At 41.4% G+C, this 22,131-nt stretch overlaps 1 protein-coding gene across 6 annotated transcripts in view; it reads left to right on the top strand.

The window, feature by feature from the left end:
• Nucleotides 1-707: 707 nt before the first annotated feature.
• ZNF346 (zinc finger protein 346) overlaps nt 708-22,131 on the top strand; it is a 30,870-nt gene continuing 9,446 nt past the window's right edge. The window contains exons 1-6 of one of the 6 annotated variants that reach the window (XM_047730588.1): nt 908-1,032; nt 2,312-2,426; nt 14,256-14,359; nt 14,935-15,027; nt 16,795-16,939; nt 20,974-21,207. In XM_047730588.1, coding sequence (XP_047586544.1) covers nt 14,264-14,359; nt 14,935-15,027; nt 16,795-16,939; nt 20,974-21,207 — 568 coding nt within the window. In that variant the 5' untranslated portion in view covers nt 908-1,032; nt 2,312-2,426; nt 14,256-14,263. Of the gene's footprint in view, nt 1,033-2,311; nt 2,427-14,255; nt 14,360-14,934; nt 15,028-16,794; nt 16,940-20,973; nt 21,208-22,131 lie in introns of all 6 variants that reach the window. The other 5 variants (XR_007127552.1, XM_047730585.1, XM_047730586.1 and 2 more) reach the window with 5 other exon arrangements.

Genomic DNA, 22,131 nt, shown 5'->3' on the forward strand with positions numbered 1-22,131 from the left:
CGCACTCCAGGAGATCAAGGTGACTGAGACAGTAATGAAGGTGTTGGAGGCTGACACAATAGGAGATGAGATCAGGGAGGTTAAGGGAAGTCAGACTGAAAAGGGTCTTTTGGCTAAACTAAGGACTTTGGCTTTTCACCAAGAGTGGGATGGGAAACTGTTGAAGAGGAGGAGCATCAGGGTATCATGATACGGCTTGTTATAAGAGGACTGCTGGGGCTGCTGTGCTGAGAATATCTGAATGGCAAGGGAAAGGTCCAGTAAAGAAGCTACAATAACCTCAGCAAGAGATGGTGGCTCGGAAAGACTGGGGGAGGACATGAGAGGACAGAGGATAAATTTTCAGATTTGACAGTTACGTTGGAGAGTTTAAGGGGGAGATCTGGGCTGGGAATTAGAACTTGAAACTCAAATGGTATTTATTATCAGCAGTAACAGAATCACGGAGATGAAGTCCTGGCTCTACTGTTGAGTAAACTATTTCTAGGTTCTGGGCTTCAATTTCCCTAACAGTAAAACGTAGAAAATATTCCCACATAACAGGGCCTTCAAGAGAACGAAATGAGAAGTGTCGAAGGCTGACGGTAAACAAGGCGAGAACCTTTAGCCGAGGGCTGCACGAACCTACACCGGAGGGAAGGGGCTGCTGTAAAAGCAGCGACTGACTCAATTCCACAGCACTTACTCGGATGTCCCCCAGCAGCCATCAGAGAGAAGCGCCTGGAACGGCACCGCAACGCGGTCTGCGGCGCCCAAACCTCGCGAGATTTGTTGGCCCGGCAAAGTCACCCTCCACCCACATCTCGCGAGACCAAGCTTTATGAGTGGCTATCTGCCGGTTAGGGCTTGCAGGAAAGATGGAGTATCCCGCGTTGGGCACCGTGGAGGCCGCAGACAGTGGAGGGGCCCGACCATACAACAGCTCGGAGGAGCGAGAAGGACGGGAACCGGACGGGCTGCGCTTCGACCGCGAGAGGGCGCGCCGCCTGTGGGAAGCAGTGTCCGGGACCCAACCAGTGGGAAGGGAGGAAGGTGAGTCCGGGGACCTCAGAGGCAGCAAGTCCCTCGCTCGCCCGCTGGTTTCACAGGGAGTGGCGGAAGCGCGGGGCGGGAACGCGGCCCAGCCCCTGGGTCTCCGGGCACACCCCCTGGCGCCCGGCCCGCCCCCTTGCGTGACGCGCCCGGGGACTTCTTGACTCGTGCACCCCGGCTGGGCCTGGGTACCGTGGGCCCGTTCCCTTGAAAATTGAGGCCGCAGCAGCAATGAATGAGGTCTCCCTGATCTACTGGTCAAGGGCCTTCTCATACTCAGGCCGCGGGTTTTTTTCCCCTTCCATTCTTACCCACCAGAGCACGGCTCTTATCGTAAACTCGTAGAATGTAATTCCTATCCGTGCCTTTTCTGAGACCCATAGACCCTTCCCCGCCAGACTCCTAGCCCCTCACCATTGCTCCCTGACTCAACATCGTCCCAGTCTCCAGGTTCTCCCATCCCTTGTGTCGCTTGCTTGCATCCCTTCTCTCGTGCCCCACACTGCCAAGGACTCCAGAAGGCGTTCTTACCTCCTTTTTCCTCCTGGTTTTAGTATCTTCAACCTGGTTTACTCCTGTTTCTAGGCGTCTGGTCTCTACTACCTGGGTCCCTTTAATGTGATGGGGGCCGGGAGGCTGAGAAACTGGCCAGGGTATACTTTGGCTCCAGCATCTTTGTATCCCATGCTTGTACCGAAGTTGTGGAGAACAGAATACACGGGGGCCGGGACGGTGGCGGGGTGGGGGCATTCTCTGGGCTGAAGGTTCCCAGCTTGCTCTGCATTTGACCTGGCTCTGGGTAAGATGGAGGTGGAGGAGCATGGAAAGAGCTGGCCTGACCTGGTTGCGTGACCCCCTTCGTATCCTTAGCAGAGCTAGCTGCTTAACTCTAACCCAGAAGTACAAGAACTGTCTGGCCTTCTGTGCTAATCCTGTCAAGTAATCTGCAGTAAAATCAGATGGTTTGTTTGCTTGGTGAGCAGAGTAATCTTGGAAGTTTAATATGTTGCTTGTGAACTCATTGCCCTGGCATAAAATGGAATTTTGACCACATCCAAGGAAGATATGTTTAAATTTGGAGTGGTACACAGACCTATACCCTTGTGTATACTTCTCTCTCTCTCTTTTTTTTTTTTTAAACTAGTCTAGTCTGACTCCTAAATTAATATGGGCTCTCTGTCTCCCACATAATTTCAGACTTGTTTGGTACAAATCCCTGCAAACACATCCCAATTTTCCTTTCACTAATTTGACAAACATTCAGTGATAACCTGCTCAGTTCCCAGGACAGGCTGGGCGGCAGAGCTACAGAGAGGAGGAAGATACTGTCCCTTGCCCTGGAGGAGTTTATAGTCTAGTCCAAGAAGCAGACACCAAAACAATTTCAGTATAAGGTAATGGGTGCAGTGAAGAGGAATATGTAAGAATTGGTTGTGCACAAAGAGGGAGTGACCTTTGTCCTTGAGGGACAGGGAAGGCACCCCCTTGGGCCTTGAAGCAGAGAACGCAGCAGCTGTGCTCTAAAAAGTGAATTGCTTATACGTGTGTGAATGTACAGTGTCACTTAGGACCTAGTTCATTTTCCTACTCTCCTCACTTTCCAATATTTATATGAGGTTTAGGTAGAGCCCTGTTTAACACTAAATTCTACTCACCTTGGTTTTTGTTTTGTTTTGTTTTTCTCTTAGCACTTTCATTAAGTTATACTTTATGTATACCATAAAATTCACCCATTGTAATTGTACGATGCAATGATTTTTTTAAGTAAAAGTATAGAGTTGTGTTTTAGAATATTTCTATGGCTTCAATTAGTTCCTTTGTTCTTGTTTACATTAAATCTCCACTCTCACCTCCTGCCCTAGGCAACCACTATAAATTTACCTTTTCTGTACATTACACATAAACAAAACCATACAATATGTAGTCTTTTGCATTTGGCTTTTCCCGGCATGTTTTTGAGGTTCAGCCAAATTGTACTGTGTATCAGTACTTCATTACTTTTTGTTGCAAAATCAAATCTTTATATAGATCTTGCTTTTTTATCCTTTGACAGTCTCTGCCTTTTGAGTGGGCTGTTAAGACTATTCACATTTAATTTCATTATTGATATGGCTAGATTTACATTTTCTACTTTGCTATTTATCTCCTTTACATTTTGTTCTTCCCTTTTTCTCTACTGACTTCTTTTGCGTTAAGTATTTTTTAGAGAACCATGTTAATTTCTCTGTTAATATTTTTATACTTTTTTTTTTAACTTATTTTATTTTCTTAATGCCCAAGGGACTACAAAATGCATCTTAACTCATCACAGTCTACTTCAAATTAATACTACTAACTTTTTTTTTAATACTATTAACTTAATTCTGGTAAAATATAAAAACATTCCTCTAGGGGCGCCTGGGTGGCTCAGTGGGTTAAGCCGCTGCCTTCGGCTCAGGTCATGATCTCAGGGTCCTGGGATCGAGTCCCGCTTCGGGCTCTCTGCTCGGCAGGGAGTCTGCTTCCCTCTCTCTCTGCCTGCCTCTCTGTTTACTTGTGATCTCTCTCTGTCAAATAAATAAATAAAATCTTAAAAAAAAAAAAATTCCTCTAATACTGTGACGTTCCTCCCCCTCCTTTGTAGTATTATTGTCATGTATATTATTGTTATATATATTACATCGATATATATTATAAACCTAATTATTCAGTGTCATAATTATTGATTTATACGATATGTCTTTTTTTAAAGATTTATTTATTTTAGAGAGAGAGGGTGCACAATGGGGAGGGGCAGAGGGAGAGAAAGAGAGAATCTCAAGCAGACTCTGCTAAGTGTGGAGCCAGAGGCAGGGCTCCATCTCACAGCCTGGAGATCACAACCTAAGCTGAAACCAAGAGTCAGGCGCCCAACTGACTGTGCCACCCAGGGACCCATATACAGTATGTCTTTTAAAGAAATTAAGAGAACTTAGGGAACAAAAATATTTATAATGTCTTTTATATTAACCCACATGTTTACCATTTCTGGTGTTCTTTTTTTCTTCCTCTGGATTCAAGTTACCACTTAGTACCACTTCCTTTCGGCCAGAAGGGCTTCCTTTAGTATTTTTTGCAAAGCAAACCTGCTAGCAATGAATTCTCTCAGTCTTTATCTGGGAATGTCTTTATTTTGCTTTCAGTCTTAAAGAATAATTTTTTTAAATAACATGTTGGGACACCTGGGTAGCTTAGTTGTTGGGCATCTGCCTTCGGCTCACGTCATGAGTACAGCATCCTGAGATGGAGCCCCACATCAGGCTCTCTACTCAGCAGGGAGACTGCTTCTCCCTTTCCCACTCCCCTGCTTGTGTTCCCTCTCTGTCTCTCTCTCTGTCAAATAAATAAAATCTTTAAAAAAATTTTTTTAAATAAAATAACATCTTTATTGGTACATAATTCATGTACCATAAAATTCACCCTTGTAAAATTCAGTGGTTTTTTAGTATATTCACAGCATTGTGCAATCATCACCAATAATTTCAGAACATTTTCATCACCCCAGAAAGACGCCCTAAACCTATTAGCAGTCACCTCTGGCAACTACTCATTCCCTTTCTCTTTCTATAGATATGCCTATTCTGGATGTTTCATATCAATTAAATTGTATAATATGTGGCCTTTTGTGACTGGCTTCTGTTGCTTAGCATAATGTTTAAAGGATAGTTTTGCTGGACATGGAGTAATTGGTTAACAATTTTGATCTTCTCACTACTGTTATTCCACTGCCCTGTGGCCTTTCATTGTTACAGATAGGAAGTTAAGTCATTAATCAAATTATTCCACTATGTATGATGAGCCATTTTTCTTTTGCTACTTTAAGGAGTTCCTGTCTTTATCTTTCTTTTTTTTTGTTTTTAAAGATTTTATTTATAAATTTGACAGACAGAGATCACAAGCAGGCAAAGAGGTAGGCAGAGAGAGAGGAGGAAGCAGGCTCCCTGCTGAGCAGAGAGCCCAATGTGGGGCTCGATCCTAGGACCCTGGGATCATGACCTGAGCTGAAGGCAGAGGCTTTAACCCACTGAGCCACCCAGGCACCCCTTTATCTTTCTTTTTTAAAAAAAATATTTATGTATTAATTTAGAGAGAGTGAGAGAAACTACAAGCAGGTGAAGGGACGGGGGAGACAATCCTCAAGTAGAGTCCTAGCTGAGTGCACAGCCCAAAAGGGGGCTTGATCTCATGACCCATGAGATCATGACCTGAGCCAAACCAAGAGTCAGACACTTAACTGACTGAGGCACCCAGGCACCCCTGTCTTTATCTTTCAATAGTTGGACTATGATGTATTTGGGTGTAGATTTCTTGGTATCTATCATGTTTTGAGAGATTGAGACTTTTTTTTTTCTTAAGATTTTCTTTATTGGACAGAGTGCACAAGTCAGGGGAGTGATAGGCAGAAGCAGAGGGAGAGGGAGAAGCAAGCTTCCCGCTGAGCAGGGAGCCTGATGTGGGGCTCGATCCCAGGACAGGGATCATGACCTGAGTAGAAGGCAGAAGTTTAGCTGACTGAGCCACCCAGGTACCCCGAGAGACTTGAGACTTTTGGCTGTATGGATTGTTTTTCTTTAATCAAATACGGGGAGTTTTCAAACATTGTTTCTTTTTCTTTTTTTTTTTTTTTAAGTTTTATTTATTTATTTGACAGAGAGAGACACAGCTAGAGAGGGAATACAAGCAGGAGGAGTGAGAGAGGGAGAAGCAGGCTTCCTGCTGAGCAGGGAGCCTGATATGGGGCTCGATCCCATGATGCTGGGATCATGACCTGAGCCGAAGGCAGAGGCTTAACCCACTGAGCCACCCAGGTGCCCCTCAAACATTGTTTCTTCAGATATATTTTTTTTCTTCTCCTTTCTCTCCTGAAGTTTCCCCATATATATTTGTTTGGTGTGCTTTGTATCCCACAAGTCTCTAAGGCTCTATTCATTATTCATCCTTTTTTTTTCCTCTTCAGATTGAATATTTCTATTGATCTCTCTGCAAGTTCACTGATTCTTTCTTCTGCTACTTTAAAACTGATGTTGATTTTCTCGTGAATTTTTCATTTCATTTATTGTACTTTCAGCTCAACTCTGCTTTTTTGTTTTGTTTATTTTTTGTTTTGACAGAGAGAGAGCAGGAAGCAGAGGAGGAGAGGGAAAGAGAGAATCTCAAGCAGTGTGGGGCCCAATGAGGGGCTCAATACCATGACCCTGAGATCACAACCAGAGCCAAAATCAAGAGTTGGACGCTTAACCTACTGAGCCACCATGACGCCCTTGAACTCTTGTTTTATATGTGTTCTAAGTATAAAAATTTTTTTTAATTTAATTTATTTATTTAACAGAGAGAGAGAGAGAGAGCACAAGCAGGCAGAGTAGCAGGGAGAGGGAGAGAGAGAAGCAGGCTCCCCGCTGAGCAAGGAGCCTGATATGGGGCTCCATCCCAGGACCCTGGGATCATAACCCAAGCCGAAGGTAGCCGTCCAACAAACTGAGCCCACCCAGGTGCCCCCTACGTAGAAAAAATTTTAACACCACATTATCAATACCATTACATTTGCTTTCTTCATACTTTTTTTCTGTGCTAAAATTTGAGCCTTTTCAGACCATCAATAATATGGATTCACAAAATAGAAGTACTGAGGCTAAGTAATCTTAATGGGGCTAACTGTCCAATGCATTCTTGTAGACCACCCTGCCCATTAGACTACACTGCCTAACAAATCTGACCCACTGGTAGGTTATATCCAGCTTGCTTTTACTAGGATCTTTTGGTGTATGCTGCTTTCTAACTATAGCTGTACCTAGAAATCCACTACTTCCCAATAAACCATAATAAGCAGGCTATTAAATTGGTTACATCTCTGAGGACCATCTTCAGACAATTGGTGAATTTCTGTAGAGCTGAGTTGAAGATTCTAAGGCCACATTTGGGGCCAAGGAATAGCAAGTCATTATAAACTAGCAGTGTTCACCATTAATTGGAATATAGGAGGTTGTTTAGTCATGCAGTGACCAGCTATTCAGGACCTAAGTATCCTAAGGCAACTTAAGGCACATTAAGTCTCCTAAAGACAGTAACTTAAATTGAGGTATCACGACCATTTATCTCCCAAATACTACTTCTCCTACATTCCTTAAGTTTATGAAGGATTATCTTGCTTCTCTACCCTAGCTCTGTCCATACTTCACTGACCCTGTGAAAATAAGCCCTCTCCTAGATCGCTCAGTCTCTGCCCTATACATCCTCTTGTTGGCTACAATATGGATACAAATCCAATCCTGCCAAAGATGTCTTATCATAGATTTGGAAGACAGAAGTGCAGTGAAGATCATATTCCTATGGCTTTTCACTATTGTTACTATCAAGAAAGGGTCATGGAACTATGAGATCATCCTACATCAGTGTTCCAGAATCCATTATCAAGCTTCATAGGCTGAGATGAAGGTTCATTGATAATGGAAACTTCTTACTTTCAGCAAGTTTGCAATGGAGACCTCAAACTATAGCTCTTTTGTTGGAACAGACAAATATTATTCCTAGAGACATTTATGAAGGCCCAGCCAAGTACCTTCAGACTTTCCAATGGTTTTCTAAGCATCTAATTTCTTATATCAAACCTATCCCATTTGGGGAGGTAATTGGTAGTTGGATTAAAGTTGTATGTGGAGGGATGCCTGGGTGGCTCAGTCAGTTAAACGTCTGCCTTTGGCTCAGGTCATAATTCCAGGGTCCTGGGATCGAGTCCTGCATCCAACTCCTTTCTCAGCAGGGTGCCTGCTTCTCCCTCTGCCTGCCATTCCGCCTGCTTGTGCTCACTTTCTCTCTCTCTCTCTCTCTCTCTCTCTCTGGCAAATCTTTTTTAAAAATAAATAAATGAATAAAGTTGTATACGCATATCAGGGCAGTAGAGACGCACATTCAGGCCACCTCCTCAAAATTCTGATATATTAAGTTCTTTTTCCCAATGTGGACCATAGCTTCCTCCAATCTTGTAAACCTCTCATGGTTCTTGTGAGTTAGGAATTTAGGTAGGACTTGGCTGGATAATTCTGTCACAGGGCCTTGGAGGGATCCAAGACTCAGTCACAGGACCTCTTTCCTTTTCCATCTACACTAGGCATTCTCTTCCAGTCCATAGCCTTTATAAAGTACAATTGATACACTTATGATTCTCAATTTATAATCTCCAGTTCTGACCTCTCCCTTAAGCTCCAGACTTGAATCTCCAACTGACTACTTGATATCTCTACCCATATATCTGATAGACCACTCATGTTTAACATAGCCAAAGAAAAGTCTTAAGTTCTCCTCCAAGGCTGTCATCCTCCAGTTTTCATCTCATCTGTTCAGTTGCTCAAGCTCAAAACCTAGGAGTTACCCTTGACTCTTTCCTTTACTCCCCCACATCCAATCTAAGAAATTGCATATCAGATCTACTTCCAGAATGTAATTCCAAATCCATACACTTTTCTCTGTCTCCATTGCCAGCTTCCATTGGTTTCCCCATACAGTCTGCTGACATGATGATCAGAGCAATCTTTTTGAAACATAAGCCAGATCTTGTTGCCTCTCATGGCACTAAAAACAAAATCCATAGTTCAAATCATGGCTTTTGGGGGCAACTGGGTAGCTCAGTTAGTTAAGTGTCTGCCTTTGGCTCAGGTAATGATCTCAGGGTCCTAGGATCAAGCGCCGCATGGGACTCCCTGCTCAGCGGAGAGCCTCCTTCTCCCTCCCCATCTGCTGCTCACCACTGCTTGTGCTCTCTCTCTCTCTCTCTCTCTCTCTCTGTCAAATAAGTGAATAAAATCTTAAAAAAAAAAAAAAAGATCATGGCTTTTGAGGCCTTACATTCATTCAACATGATCTTACACTGCCTCTCCAGCTTTTATTTCCTACCACTTTTGTCTCATTCACCATACTCTAGCCACACCGACCTCCTCTCCATTCCTTGAATACGCCAAACTCATCCCTGCCTCATAGAGACCTGGCACTCTCTCAGGCAGGAACGCTATTCCCCCCAGACCTCCTTATAGCTGATGCCTTGTAAGATGGTCTTCACTGACTATACCACCCCCATCATTCTTTACCACTAATTCATTGTTGTTGTGTAAAGATTTTTTATTTATTTATTTGACAGAGAAAGAGAGATAGAGCACAAATAGAGCAGCAGGCAGAAAGAGAGGGAGAAGCAGGCTCTCCACTGAGCAGGGAGCCTGATGCAGAACTCGATCTCAGGACCCCAGGATCATGACCTTAGCCGAAGGCAGATGCTTAACCGACTGAGCCACCCAGTTGCCCGCCCCCCCCCCCTTTTTAAGATTATTTATTGATTTTTTTGACACACAGAGAGAGAGCCACTTAGTTTTTGTAGTGTTTCTTCTTCTCTGTCAATATGTTGCTTTTTATTTGCTTTGTATTCTGTCTTACTTGTTGATACGGCCCCAGTGCTGGCACACGGAAACCATTCCAAGTGTATATTTGTGGACTGTGTGGATATACTCTCTAAGGCCAGAGAGATACATTTCATTCATTCAGCAGATACTCACCAAGGTCCTCCTATGGGTCAGGTATTGTACCAGATACTGGGATACAAAGTCATACATGGTCCCTACTCTGTTTAGCCTTTGAGAGTCAGATTCTGAATATCTTTGAAAAAGAACCTCATCTTCTTTAATTAAAAAAAAAGAGAAAAGGGGCACCTTGGTGGCTCAGTAGGTTAAGCCTCTTCCTTCGGCTCAGGTGATGATCTGACCTGGGATCCTGGGATCGAGCCCTGCATCGGGCTTTCTGCTCAGCAGGAAGCATGCTTCCATTCCCTCTCTCTGCCTGCTTGTGATCTCTGTCTGTCAAATAAGTAAATAAAATCTTAAAAAAAAAAAAAATCCAGCATCTGCAGGTCAGGAGAGGATGACTGTACTCTGACTCTGGGTACCATCTCCCACTTATGGGCTTTGCATTCTGAGGAGCCACTCATCCTCCCTTTAAAATAAAAGCTCTGAGGGTACCTGAGTGGCTCAGTTGGCTAAATAAAAACTTTGGCCCAGGTTTGTTCACAGACCCACTTTCCTTGGTTATCTGAACCCAGCTGAGACCAGCAAGGTCTTTCACAAAAATTTACCAAGCACAATAGGAGAAAAATGGAATAAACAGAGACTCTAAGGGGCAGAAATACAGCCAGACAGCAGCCTTTCTGCCCAAAAGTGCTGGCACAGATAAGCTTTAGACCTTGTAGAGTAAGGAAAGTCACCTTAAAATTTTCCTACCAGGAGGGTCACCTGGGTGGCTCAGTTGGTTAAACATCAGACTCTTGGTATCAGCTCAGGTGATGATCTCATGAGTAATGAGATCAAGCCCCATATCAGGCTCCCTGCTCAGCAGGAAGTCTGGTTGAAGATTCTCTCCCTCTGTACCTCCCTTTCAAATAAATCAATCTTAAAAAAAAAAAAAAAAAATTCTACCAGGAACCTCCCTCCAGGGCATCTTGACCACATTTTGGTCCAGAATAGAAGATAAAAAATGTGAGCTTTCTGTCTGCTCACAGTTTTCTGGACTCTGCCCCTGCCTCAGGTTATTGGTGTCATGATAGAACTCATGCCTTACATTAAATTTTACTTCCTCCCCAAAGGTAAGACTTAGTTCCCCAAGCCCAACAATTAAGAATAGTTAATGTCGGGTGCCTGGGTGGCTCAGTGGGTTAAGCCGCTGCCTTCGGCTCAGGTCATGATCCCAGGTCCTGGGTTCGAGCCCCACATCGGGCTCTCTGCTCAGCAGGGAGCCTGCTTCCTCCTCTCTCTCTGCCTGCCTCTCTGCCTACTTGTGATTTCTCTCTGTCAAATAAATAAATAAAATCTTAAAAAAAAAAAAAAAAAAAGAATAGTTAATGTCTTGGTTTACTACAATATAGAACTTGTGTAATATGTTAGGTGAATTGGAATGTTTCAAAGTCAGAACAAGAAAAATTTCAACACTTAACAAGTTCTAGAATAAGAAATAACTTAGGGCACCTGGCTGACAGTCCATGGAGCATACAACTCTTGATCTTGGGGTTGTAAGTTCAAGCCCCACATTGGGCATAGAGATTACTTAAAATCTTTAAAAAATACATATATATTCACGGGTACAATCTAGAATATAATTATTTTTTTCAGAAGCACAGGACCCAAAAAAGAATTTGACATGTAACATTAATCATTGACAAAGAACACGTACTAAGCCAGACACTGACTAAGTGCTTTGCATGGAAAACCACAAGGATAATACATACCGTGAGATCCATGCTACCAGTATAGTAGTCCCCCTTATTCATGGGGATTATATTCTAAGATCTCTACTGAATGCCTAACACCACAGATGGTATTGAACCCTATATATACTATGTTTTTTCCTATACATACATATCTATGATAAAGTTTTATTTTAAAATAATGGACAGTAAGAGATTGGCAATGGTAACTATTAATAAAACAGAACAATTAGAATAATATACTGTAGTAAAATTTATGTAATGTGGTATCTCTCTTTCTCTCAGAATGTCTTACTGTATTGTACTTGCCCTTGTGGTAGTGTGAAATTATAAAATGCCTACATGTTGAGATAGAGTGAAGTGAATGATACAGGCATTGTGACTTAGCATTAGGCAACTATTGACATTCTGAAGATATGTGAGAGGAAAGATCATCTGCCTCCAGACTATGGTTGACTATGGGTAACTGAAATCACAGAAAGTAGAACTGTCAGATAAGGGAGGTTCTGTACTCCCATTGTAAACAAAGGAAAACCACAGGATGGAGATTAATTTCTTTCCTTTTTTTTTCTTTAAGATTTTATTAATTTGAGAGAGAGAGAGAGCACCTGAGAGAGCAAGAGCTGAGGGAGAGGCAGATGGAGAGGAAGAAGTAGGCTCCCTGCTGAGCAGGAAGCCTGACTTGGGGCTCCATCCCAGGATGCCAGGACGATGACCTGAGCCAAAGGCAGATGCTCAACCCACTGAGCCACCCAGGCACCCCAAGATTAAATAATTTCTATAAAATCACACAGTCGGGGCGCCTGGGTGGCTCAGTGGGTTGAGCCTCTGCCTTTGGCTCCGGTCGTGATCCCGGGGTCGTGGGATCCAGCCCCACGTCGGGCTCTCTGCTCAGCAGGAAGCCTGCTTCCCTTCCTCTCTCTCTGCCTGCCTCTTTGCCTACTTGTGATCTCTCTCTGTCAAATAAATAACTAAAAATCTTAAAATAAAATAAAATAAAAAATAAAATCACACAGTCACAGAAACAGCAGCAGGATTTGAACCCAAGTGGGCATGATTGGGGAGCCCAAGTTCCTAACCACGATTTGTACCATACACATTTAACTGGTATTAGATGATAGTTTGTGTTAACTGTATAGTAACAGAATTGGTTTACCTTGTCTCATAAAGGTGGAAGATAATACAGCAACATCTTTTTAATTGACACTTAGCCTCCAAAATTGCTTTTCAAATTTTTTGATTTATTCCAAATAAACCAATTTTAATGTTTCCTTACAAAATCATGTTCTTTCCATACAAAAAGAATGTTCTAGTCTTTTAATAACTAAACCCCAGTACAATATTCTAACCAAACGATGTGTACAGTTATACCAATGTAAATTTTTAAAATCAGAAAATGTGGGGCCCCTGGCTGGTTCAGTAAGTAAATCATGCAACTCTTTATCTCAGGGTTGTGAGTTTGAGCCCCACAGTAGGTATAGAGATTACATAAAAATAAAATCTTCTTATTTTAAAGATTTTATTTATTTATTCGACAGAGAGATAGCACAAGTAAGCAGAGCGGCAGGCAGAGAGAGGGAGAGAGAAGCAGGCTCTCTGCTGAGCAGGGACCCCAATGTGGGGCTTGATCCCAGGACCCTGGAATCATGACCTGAGCCAAAGGAGCCGCTTAACCAGCTGAGCTACCCAGGTGCTCCCAAAATAAAATCTTTAAAAATAAATAAATCAGAAAATGCTATTGATCTTTTAGTGGAATAAATGTTGCTTTATTTTTAATTCCACAGAAAATGTTCACAAATAATAAAAAAGATACAGAATTTGTTATTACAATTGAAAAAAAAGTGATAAAATGATTCTCTTTTCAAGTCTTTCAGTCTTTCTCATTCTATCTGGGATGAAGTCTCAGTTGGGTGCTGTCATGTCTTTTTCTTTTTTTTTTTTTAATGATTTTTATTTATTTATTTGACAGAGATCACAAGTAGGCAGAGAGGCAGGCAGAGAGAGAAGGAGGGGGGAAGCAGACTCCCTGCTGAGCAGAGAACCGAATGAGGGGCTCAATCGCAGGGCCCTGGGATCATGACCTGAGCCAAAGGCAGAGGCTTTAACCAACTGAGCCACCCAGGCGCCCCAGGTGCTGTCATGTCTTAACACCTTTCTTCACAGTTGCTGCTCTCTTATTCTTTGTAAGGAGAGCTCCAAGCCTCTGGTACCAGTGTCCATCTAGAACTATTTCATTTTTATTGGTAGCTATTTAAATTTATGATCTAAAGATTTATTTTTAAAAGAATTTATAGGATGGTGATTATAGTTAATAATGCTGTATTATATATTTGAAAATTGCTAAGAGAGTAAATCTGGAAAGTTTTCAAAGTTTCAGAAAAAGATTTGTAACTTTATATGGTGACAGATATTAGCTAGATTTATTATGGTGACCATTTTGCAATATATACAAATATCAAATCATTATATTGTACACCTGAAACTAATATAATGTTGTATATCAATTATAACTTTAAAAAAATTTACTTAATAAAGAAAATGGCTTACACGAAATTATAAAGTAATTGTATAGGTGATATGAGAACATAGCATGAGTCATGAAAGCATAGGGAAGGAGTGACTAAGGTGTGCCAAGATATAATGGTATGGCATTCCACTACTCAGTGCCTACATTTGAGACAGGGTTCAAAGATAGTGCTGTTGAGGTGTGTTTTTGGTTTTTTTGTTTAATTAACATATAATGTATTATTTGTCCCAGGGATGCAGGTCTGTGAATCATCAAGCTTACACATTTCCCAGCACTCACCATAGTACATTCCCTCCCCAATGTCCATAACCCATCTACCCTATCCTCATCACCCCCACTCTCCAGCAACCCTCAGTTTGTTTCGTGAGATTAAGAGTTTCTTATGGTTTGTCTCTTGAGGTAGGTTTTTAACTCAAAGATTTTTTTTTATTTTCCTCTCTGTAGTGGAGCACATGATCCAGAAGAACCAGTGTCTCTTTACCAATACCCAGTGTAAGGTTTGCTGCGCCTTGCTCATTTCTGAGTCCCAGAAGCTGGCACACTACCAGGTATGCCATTGTACCTTTAGAAATACTTTACTTTCAAAAAATAAAAAAAGAAATACTTTCCGTACTTCTCCCTGGCTTGCAAAATGGAGTGTATATAATTCCTTCTTAGCCACCCAGACATTGCCTCCATGCATGCTGACTGTGACTTGTTCTGAAGGTTGACTTAATTTTTCTATGTCTCATCTCTCCCATCCAAATCAGGATCATCATACTTCATCTTCCCTCTCAGTGTGGTATAGTAGAAAATAAGCACTTTGGCTTTAAATAGAGCTGAGGTAGAATCACAACTCTGCTGCTCATCTTGGGCAAGAAACCTCACCATCTTCAGCCTTAGTTTCCTTATCTATAAGATAGAAATGATGGTAATTTTCTCATTGATTGCTGTGAAGGTTAGATTTAATAGCATGTAAAGTGCCTTGAACAGAGTAGGAGCTTAATAAACTAGGTTTTTCCCCCACCTTCTCCTCCTCAAAAGTTTTTGTGAGGATGAATCAGATGAAAATCTAGTATTTTTGACTGCCTTAGATATGAAATGGCTTTTGGCTATTTTTGATCTTTTTCCTGGGTTCTTGCAGAGCAAAAAACATGCCAACAAAGTGAAGAGATACCTAGCAATCCATGGAATGGAGACATTAAAAGGGGAAACGAAGAAGCTAGACTCAGATCAGGTAATCCAGCTGCCATGTTGAGACTGCTCACTTCCTGATGAAGCCAACAGGCAGGTTGGTGTGGTGGAAAGAAGGTGGGCTTTGAGTCAGACTGAATTGGCTTCAAATCCTGGCCATGTTTTGTGACTTGAACAAGTCTTATTACTTCTCTGAGCCTTGATTTCTTCCTTCCTAAAGTTGAGAATGCTAATATCAACTATCTTTTAGGATTTTTCCAAACTAAAATGTGGAAAGGTTTATAAAAAGCACCAAACACAGAGCCTGGCACATAGTAGGGCTCAGTAAATGAAGCCGTTGTTATGCATTACCACCCATTGGTTTACTGGAGCAGGACAAGAAGCTACCCATTCACTACTCAAGGAGAAAAAGGGGAAGGAAACCAAGCTGCTTGCTTTCTTAAAATGGGAGGGAAAGAGCTGAGTTCAGCCCTTGAATGTTTTGAATAAACAAGTGGAAGAAACACCTTTCCAAATGCCTGCTCCGACTGAGATGTAAATGCATTTGGTTTTGGCTTAGAAATACAATGAGAATTACACTGAAACAGTCCTAGTCTTTCAGGGGTACCACTATTTTTGTTCCATGGGAGGTTGTTCAAATGTCATGAGATAAGAAGCACGCTGACGAGGGCCCAATAACAGCTCAGCACCTTACTGGTTTGGTGACTTTGGGAAAGTCCCTTCATCTCTCTGTACTTTACCCATAAAATGGAGATGATAATTCCTACCTTTTAAGGGTACTATGAGGTAAAATTCCAATTCCTAGTGAATGCTCAGTGAATAAAATTTTATAGATTTCCTCCTATTATAGTGGTCACAGATTTAGAAGAGCCTTACTCATTCCTTCTCCAGACTCATTGGACCTATCCCCTAGTTGCCCTTCTGCTTATGATTTAGAATTTGAAAAGATAAGACCAACTCTATGACTCTGGACTAGTCACTTCACCTCTTTGTATCTCGATTACTTCAACCCTCAGGGTGGTCCAGTAGTTCAAATGAAGTGACTGACATTCCCCTTCTTCCACAACAAAGAATTACCTAGTCCAAAATGTCAGTAGTGCCAAAATTGTAAAATGTGCTTGTAATGAATACTTTATTCACAGATCAGACCTCAGAGAGGGACTGGGAGCTCTTGATGTAGGCTTGAAATACATAGTTTTCTGGCCTAATCACAATCAACAAATCAAACCTGAATATCTGCTATGTGCCAGCCTCCAGCAGGGTGCTAAGGATAGGAAACAAAGATGAGTCCAGTGGTCCATTCCCAAAGTCTCCTAAGCTGTAACACTGTTGGTTTGGGTGACAAGTGGTATCATAAGGCCTTTTTAAGGAACTCTGGGCATGCAGAGATGGAACAAGATTAATTTTTTCTGAATACCCACACAAAGCAGCTCAATAATCGTGTACTGAATGATTTTCTTGAGTAATAGTCTCCCAGAAGTGATATATATAGATATATAGATATATAGATATATAGATATATAGATATGGGCCTTGAAGGCTAAGCTGATACATGCCAGGCAGGAAAAGAGGAAGATCATTCTAGGTAGCAGGAATGGCCCAAGCAAAGCAAGGAAGCAACAGAAAATAAGGTGGGGAATGGTGAGTAGGCCTGAAATGAAGTAGCTGGAGAAAGATCCAGAAAGGTAGGTTGGGGTTAGTGTGTGAAGGGAGCCTTGAATGCCCATTCTTCTATGGGCGATGGGGAACCACTAAAGATTTTCTGGCTGGGCAGTGGCGTGATCAGACCTGTGTTCTTTCTCCCAACCAGAAGAGCAGCAGAAGCAAAGACAAGAACCAGTGCTGCCCCATCTGTAACATGACCTTTTCCTCCCCTGTCGTGGCCCAGTCGCACTACCTGGGGAAGACCCACGCAAAGAACTTAAAGCTGAAGCAGCAATCCACTAAGGTGGAAGGTACTGGTTTTCCTGAGTAGTGCTATATCGGGACCCCTCCCGTCCTCATGGCACCAATGCCAGGTGCTCCCAGAAATGCTCAGTGGGGCCACAGACTTGGAGAGGTTGAACTACTTTTGAGAGCCCTTAAAAATAGCAAAGTAGACCCAGCTTCAGTGAAATGCAGACTCAGAGTTGTGCTCACCTAACCTCCCTTTCTTTGGTTACATCAGTTTTTCTCTATAGAATCATCTTAGCCCTGAGCTCTTGTCCTGACAAATAATTATAATTGGGAGTGCCAAAGTCCTCCAGGCCATGCAAACCATGAGAGCATTCTATCTCCTACCTCTCCCACTTAGATTTTTCCCTCCCAGCATCCACCTGCCCTCATTACCATGTGTTGAAAGTTGAAAGCTAAATCCTTGTCTTTTTCGTGGGCTCAGGTTATGCCCTGCTCACTTTAATCCTCTAAGCCACCTGTTCTCCTCAAGACAGGGACTTGCTTTTCAAAGCAGGATACTCTAGTGCTGCCACTATTGCCCAGCAAGCTGTGTTTGCCTCTGCCGCGAATTCATTCCCAGTGCAGTGACTTCTAAAATAGAAGTTTACCTTTATCTTGTCACCACTGGTACTCAACCCTCACTCTCATCTCATTAACTCCTGGCTTTCTGGAATTTTTAACTGGTGCTAACTGCAGTTAGTCGAGAATGAAAGTTCTTTGATTTTTATTTCATTATTTTCTTGGTATTTTTGCTTCTTTATTTATTTTGGACCAAGAAATAGACTAACTATACTATTTAAAGTAGTTATTATTCTTTTTTATAATACTGTATTATGAAAACAAGACAACAATGGTTTGGAAGACTTTGAAGATAAAGTGAAAAATCACTCATAATTATACCCTCTTAACATACCCAAATCTAGTTCATGCTATGAAACAACAGAATATGGACTTTGAGGTCATAGACATGCAGGATTAAATCCTGGTGCTGCTATTTACCATCTATATGACTTAACTTTTTTGTACCTGAGTTTCCTTACCTATAAAATGTTAATAATACTATCTACTTTATGGGTTGTGAGGATGAAATGTATGTAAAAAACCTAGGACATAATAGATGTTCAGTAAATGACACCTGCTGCTGTTAGTATTGTCACCATTATCAAGATAGCAAGCGAGTAGAATCCCCTTATAAAATGTAGTATTTGGTCAGGCATCCACCACCTGGAGCCTGTCACTGGCCTCGCTTATGGTTTGTTCATCAAGTTATACTAGTACTAATTGCTTTTGTTTAAACCTGGTGTTGGGGGTGCCTGGCTGGCTCAGTCAGTGCAGCATGTGACTCTTGATCTTGGGGTCATGAGTTCAAGCCCCACATTATGTGTAGAGTTTGGTTAAAAAAAAAAAAAAAGTAAACTAAAAAAAAAAAAAAAAGAAATTTGGTGTTGGTATCATGAATGGTACCAAAGAGATTAAAACGTTAGGCCAAGGGAAACTACCTTAAGAACAGAAATTTATAAGGTCATTTATCCTTATATGGATTGATCTTTTCCATAAATGGGAAAATTCCCTGGAATATGCCAGGTCCCAAACATTCCATATAAAAAGTTTATTTTCCATATTCATTTTCAGCCTTTGTCACATACAGATAAGTTTTTATATAGTTGTAATCAAAGTGCATCTACCATTTGTATCCTGCTTTTACTTTTCACTGAATTTTATAGTTTAAGCACATTTCAATGTTATTATGTAAGTGTAGAACTCTGTTTCTGAAATTAAACATTTTTCTAATGTAAAAGTAATAGAAGCATGTTGTAGAAAATATGGAAAATATAGATATATGAAAAGAAAACGTACCTATAATTTTGCCATTCAGAGATAACCACTGTTAACATTTTGGAGTACTGTTTCTCCTATAATCTTTTATTATGTGTATGTGTGTTTATCTGTGTGTATAGTTGTTTTATGTATCCAGATTAAATTCATATATATATATGTGCATATAAACATAGAATACTTTAAATAACCTTACTGTGTTTATAAAAATACTATGCATCCTCACTATGAGTAATTCTAGCTCAAACAATGCAAAAAGTACAAAGAAGGAAGTAAAATGTCCCCCAAATCCTGCCACCGAAAGAGAAACACTATTAACATATTGGTGACATTTCAAAATACCAGTACACACATAAAGATTGGGCATATATCTTTTAACAATGATAAGATCATATTATGTGTGTAATTTTATACATTTTCTGTTTAATATAACATTTGTATTTTCCCATGTTATTAAAAACTTTCTCATAAACATTTTAATGATCACATAATAGTCCATCATACCACATTTAACCATTCCTCTAATGTTAAACATTTTCCTCTTCCCCTTTTTTGATCTTTATAAGTAACAGTACATGAAACATCCCTATAGAATACTCTTTCCATATTTCCACGTGTTTCCTAAGACTCCCATAGTTGTTATTTTTGAATGTCCATGAAGTGGTTCCTCCAACTTAATCATTTACCTCTGATGCTCCTCTTCTGTATCTTTTAAAGAATGACCTTTTTATGTTTTAACGACCATTATTGTCTCTCCTTTCTGATGTGAAGAATCTACATTCATTATAGAAAAGTTGGAAAACACTGAAAAGCAACCTTTTACTCTATGCCTGTGGCCTTTTTTCCATGCATCACCAGTATGTTTTTTCATTTGTATATTTTACAAAATTGAGGACATAATAGATTGCTGTATAACCTGCTTTTTTTTTTTAACATAACACCACATATTGAATATTTTCTCTTATATTAAATGTTCTACAACATGTGCATTACTTTTCAAGTGACTTGCTGAAACAATGGACAGGGAAAATCAGTGGTCAGGGAAATTGAGATTCCTATGCTGGAAAACCATTGTGAGAAAAGCCAGCAAGTTTCCTCTGGCTTTCTAAAAATCCTCAAAACTTCCCCCATTGAAGTGGTCCAGGGATGAACAATCATCTGAGCCATCTATCTGAGTGCTGCTAAGCCCTGCTTCTCTTCCACCATTGGTGGGGGTTCTAGGCCACATTTTTAAAGCAGTAGTTACTAGGTTGACATAATTCTAGCTACATGGACTCATTAGTGAGTCTTGGCATCCACTTCATAAAGCAGTAGTCTGGCCCGCGATCAGTATCAGAACATTTTTTGACCCATAGGAGGCTTATACATATGCCTGTAAAAGATTCTGATTAATTGAATTCATTGACCAAAGCCAAGGATGTTTTCTGAAGGTGAAAGCATGAATTGTAGCCCTTAGCTTACCCTACTACATTCTGGCAGCCTGGCATAGCAAAGATAGCATAGTGTTTAGGGTCACACAGACAAGTTCACTCACTAGGAGGGTGATCTTGGACAAGTCACTTTACCCATCTGAGCCTTGGTTTTTCTCTATAATGTGGCAAAATGATATCTATCTCATGGGGTAGTTCTGAGGACCACAGGAGGAATAATACGTACAAAGCTTGTAACTAAATGTTAGTGTCACCCCTCCCTCCCCTGCTCCGCCTAGAAGGCAGTGTAATCCAAAAGGCCTCCCTAGTACAGTTGCCTTTTCTAAATGGCTCTCCAGGTCCTCAGGCCCTCAGTCGTTGCATCTGTGCATTGGCTCCCAGCTCTGTAACAAGGGCACTTTGAGGATGGGAATAAAACACCCAAGTTTCTTGTCCCACTTGCTGTGAAGTTCTCGGGAATTCTGAGGGATAAAAAAAACTATAAACATGTACATTTCTAAGCTGTTGTAATTGGGCAATTTGATAGCAGAAGCCTCCTCAGAATATGAGAAAATCAGTATTCATATACCTAAAGTAGTGAAAGCTGCCGACGAAGTAGCTGGTCTTTGGCTCCCCCAAATCTTCCCGGTTTTCCCAATTAGAGAAAGCATTCCCTGTTTGATTTGCACAGGGAGTGCCACACCTGCAAGTGTGATTAGTGACCCAGCCTTTCTTTCCATTCAGCATACTAGAAAGCTTGGCACCTTCTGGGTCTTTTCATTGTTTCTGTTTGAACTTTCTCACCGCAGCTCTGTCGAAATGCCTTACAAACCCTTTCCTTGTGGCCTCCACCTTAGCCTTGCACCAGAATAGAGAGATGATAGATCCAGACAAGTTCTGCAGCCTCTGCCATGCGACTTTCAACGACCCTGTCATGGCTCAACAACATTATGTGGGCAAGAAACACAGGAAACAGGAAACCAAGCTCAAACTCATGGCACACTATGGGCGGCTGGCAGACCCTGCTGTCACTGATTCATCAGGTAAGAGGGCCCTGCTCACACCCAGAGCTGGATCAGGGCCTGACCACTGGAATTTCCCAGACGACCAAGACTCTGCCCTTTTCTTCCTTACATCTCCTAAAGCAGGCGTTGCAAACTCAAATACCTACAGAAACCAGACAGGAAATTTAAATAAGTGAAAGAGCCAAGAGGGGATTTGATCAGCTGAAGCATATGTGCCTCTCCAATGCAGCTCCAGCTAGGTACTACCATATCTTCAGTTTTTCAAAAGAATCTAGAAAGTCAGATTTCTTTAAGAATTCCTCTCATTTTTAGGGGTGCTGGGCTGGCTCTGTCAGTAGACTGTATGACTCTTGGTCTTGGGGTTGTGAGTTCAAGCCCCATGTTGGGTATAGAGATTACCTAAAAATAAAATATTAAAAAGAAAGAAAGAAAGAAAGAAAGAAAGAATTCCCCTCAGTTTTAAATGTGCTACCAAATTTTAAAAATGTTAAATCTTGTGTGAGTTAAACCTGTCTGCAAGCCAAATTTGGGCCAGGGCCACCAGTTTGCAACCTCTGATTTATGTTCCCTGTCATCCACTTTCCTGTGTGAAGACCTCAGTAGCCTCTGTCAGACTTTAGAGTATCTTCAGGGCCCCTCATCTCTCAGCAGCTCAGGCCTGCCTATATCTCTGGGACAGTGTAGTAAAGGACACCACTCTCAGAGAACATTAGTTTTTCCCTGACTTCAAGATGCCAGTCAGCATCAGAGGAGTAAGCATTTGTGAAGAGTTAAGAGCCCATCACAATATGCTTCTGGCTTATAATAAGAGTGGGGGAGGAGAAGGTTATTATTTTTTCTGTTTTGTTCTGTCAGTAAATATTTATTGAGCACCTACTGGGTTCCTTTATTGAGGTATAGTAGTGACCAAGACTGACACAGTCCCTGTCTCATGGAGCTCAC

The sequence above is a fragment of the Lutra lutra genome, chromosome 5 (genome assembly GCF_902655055.1).
Source record: "Lutra lutra chromosome 5, mLutLut1.2, whole genome shotgun sequence".
Taxonomy (NCBI): domain Eukaryota; kingdom Metazoa; phylum Chordata; class Mammalia; order Carnivora; family Mustelidae; genus Lutra; species Lutra lutra.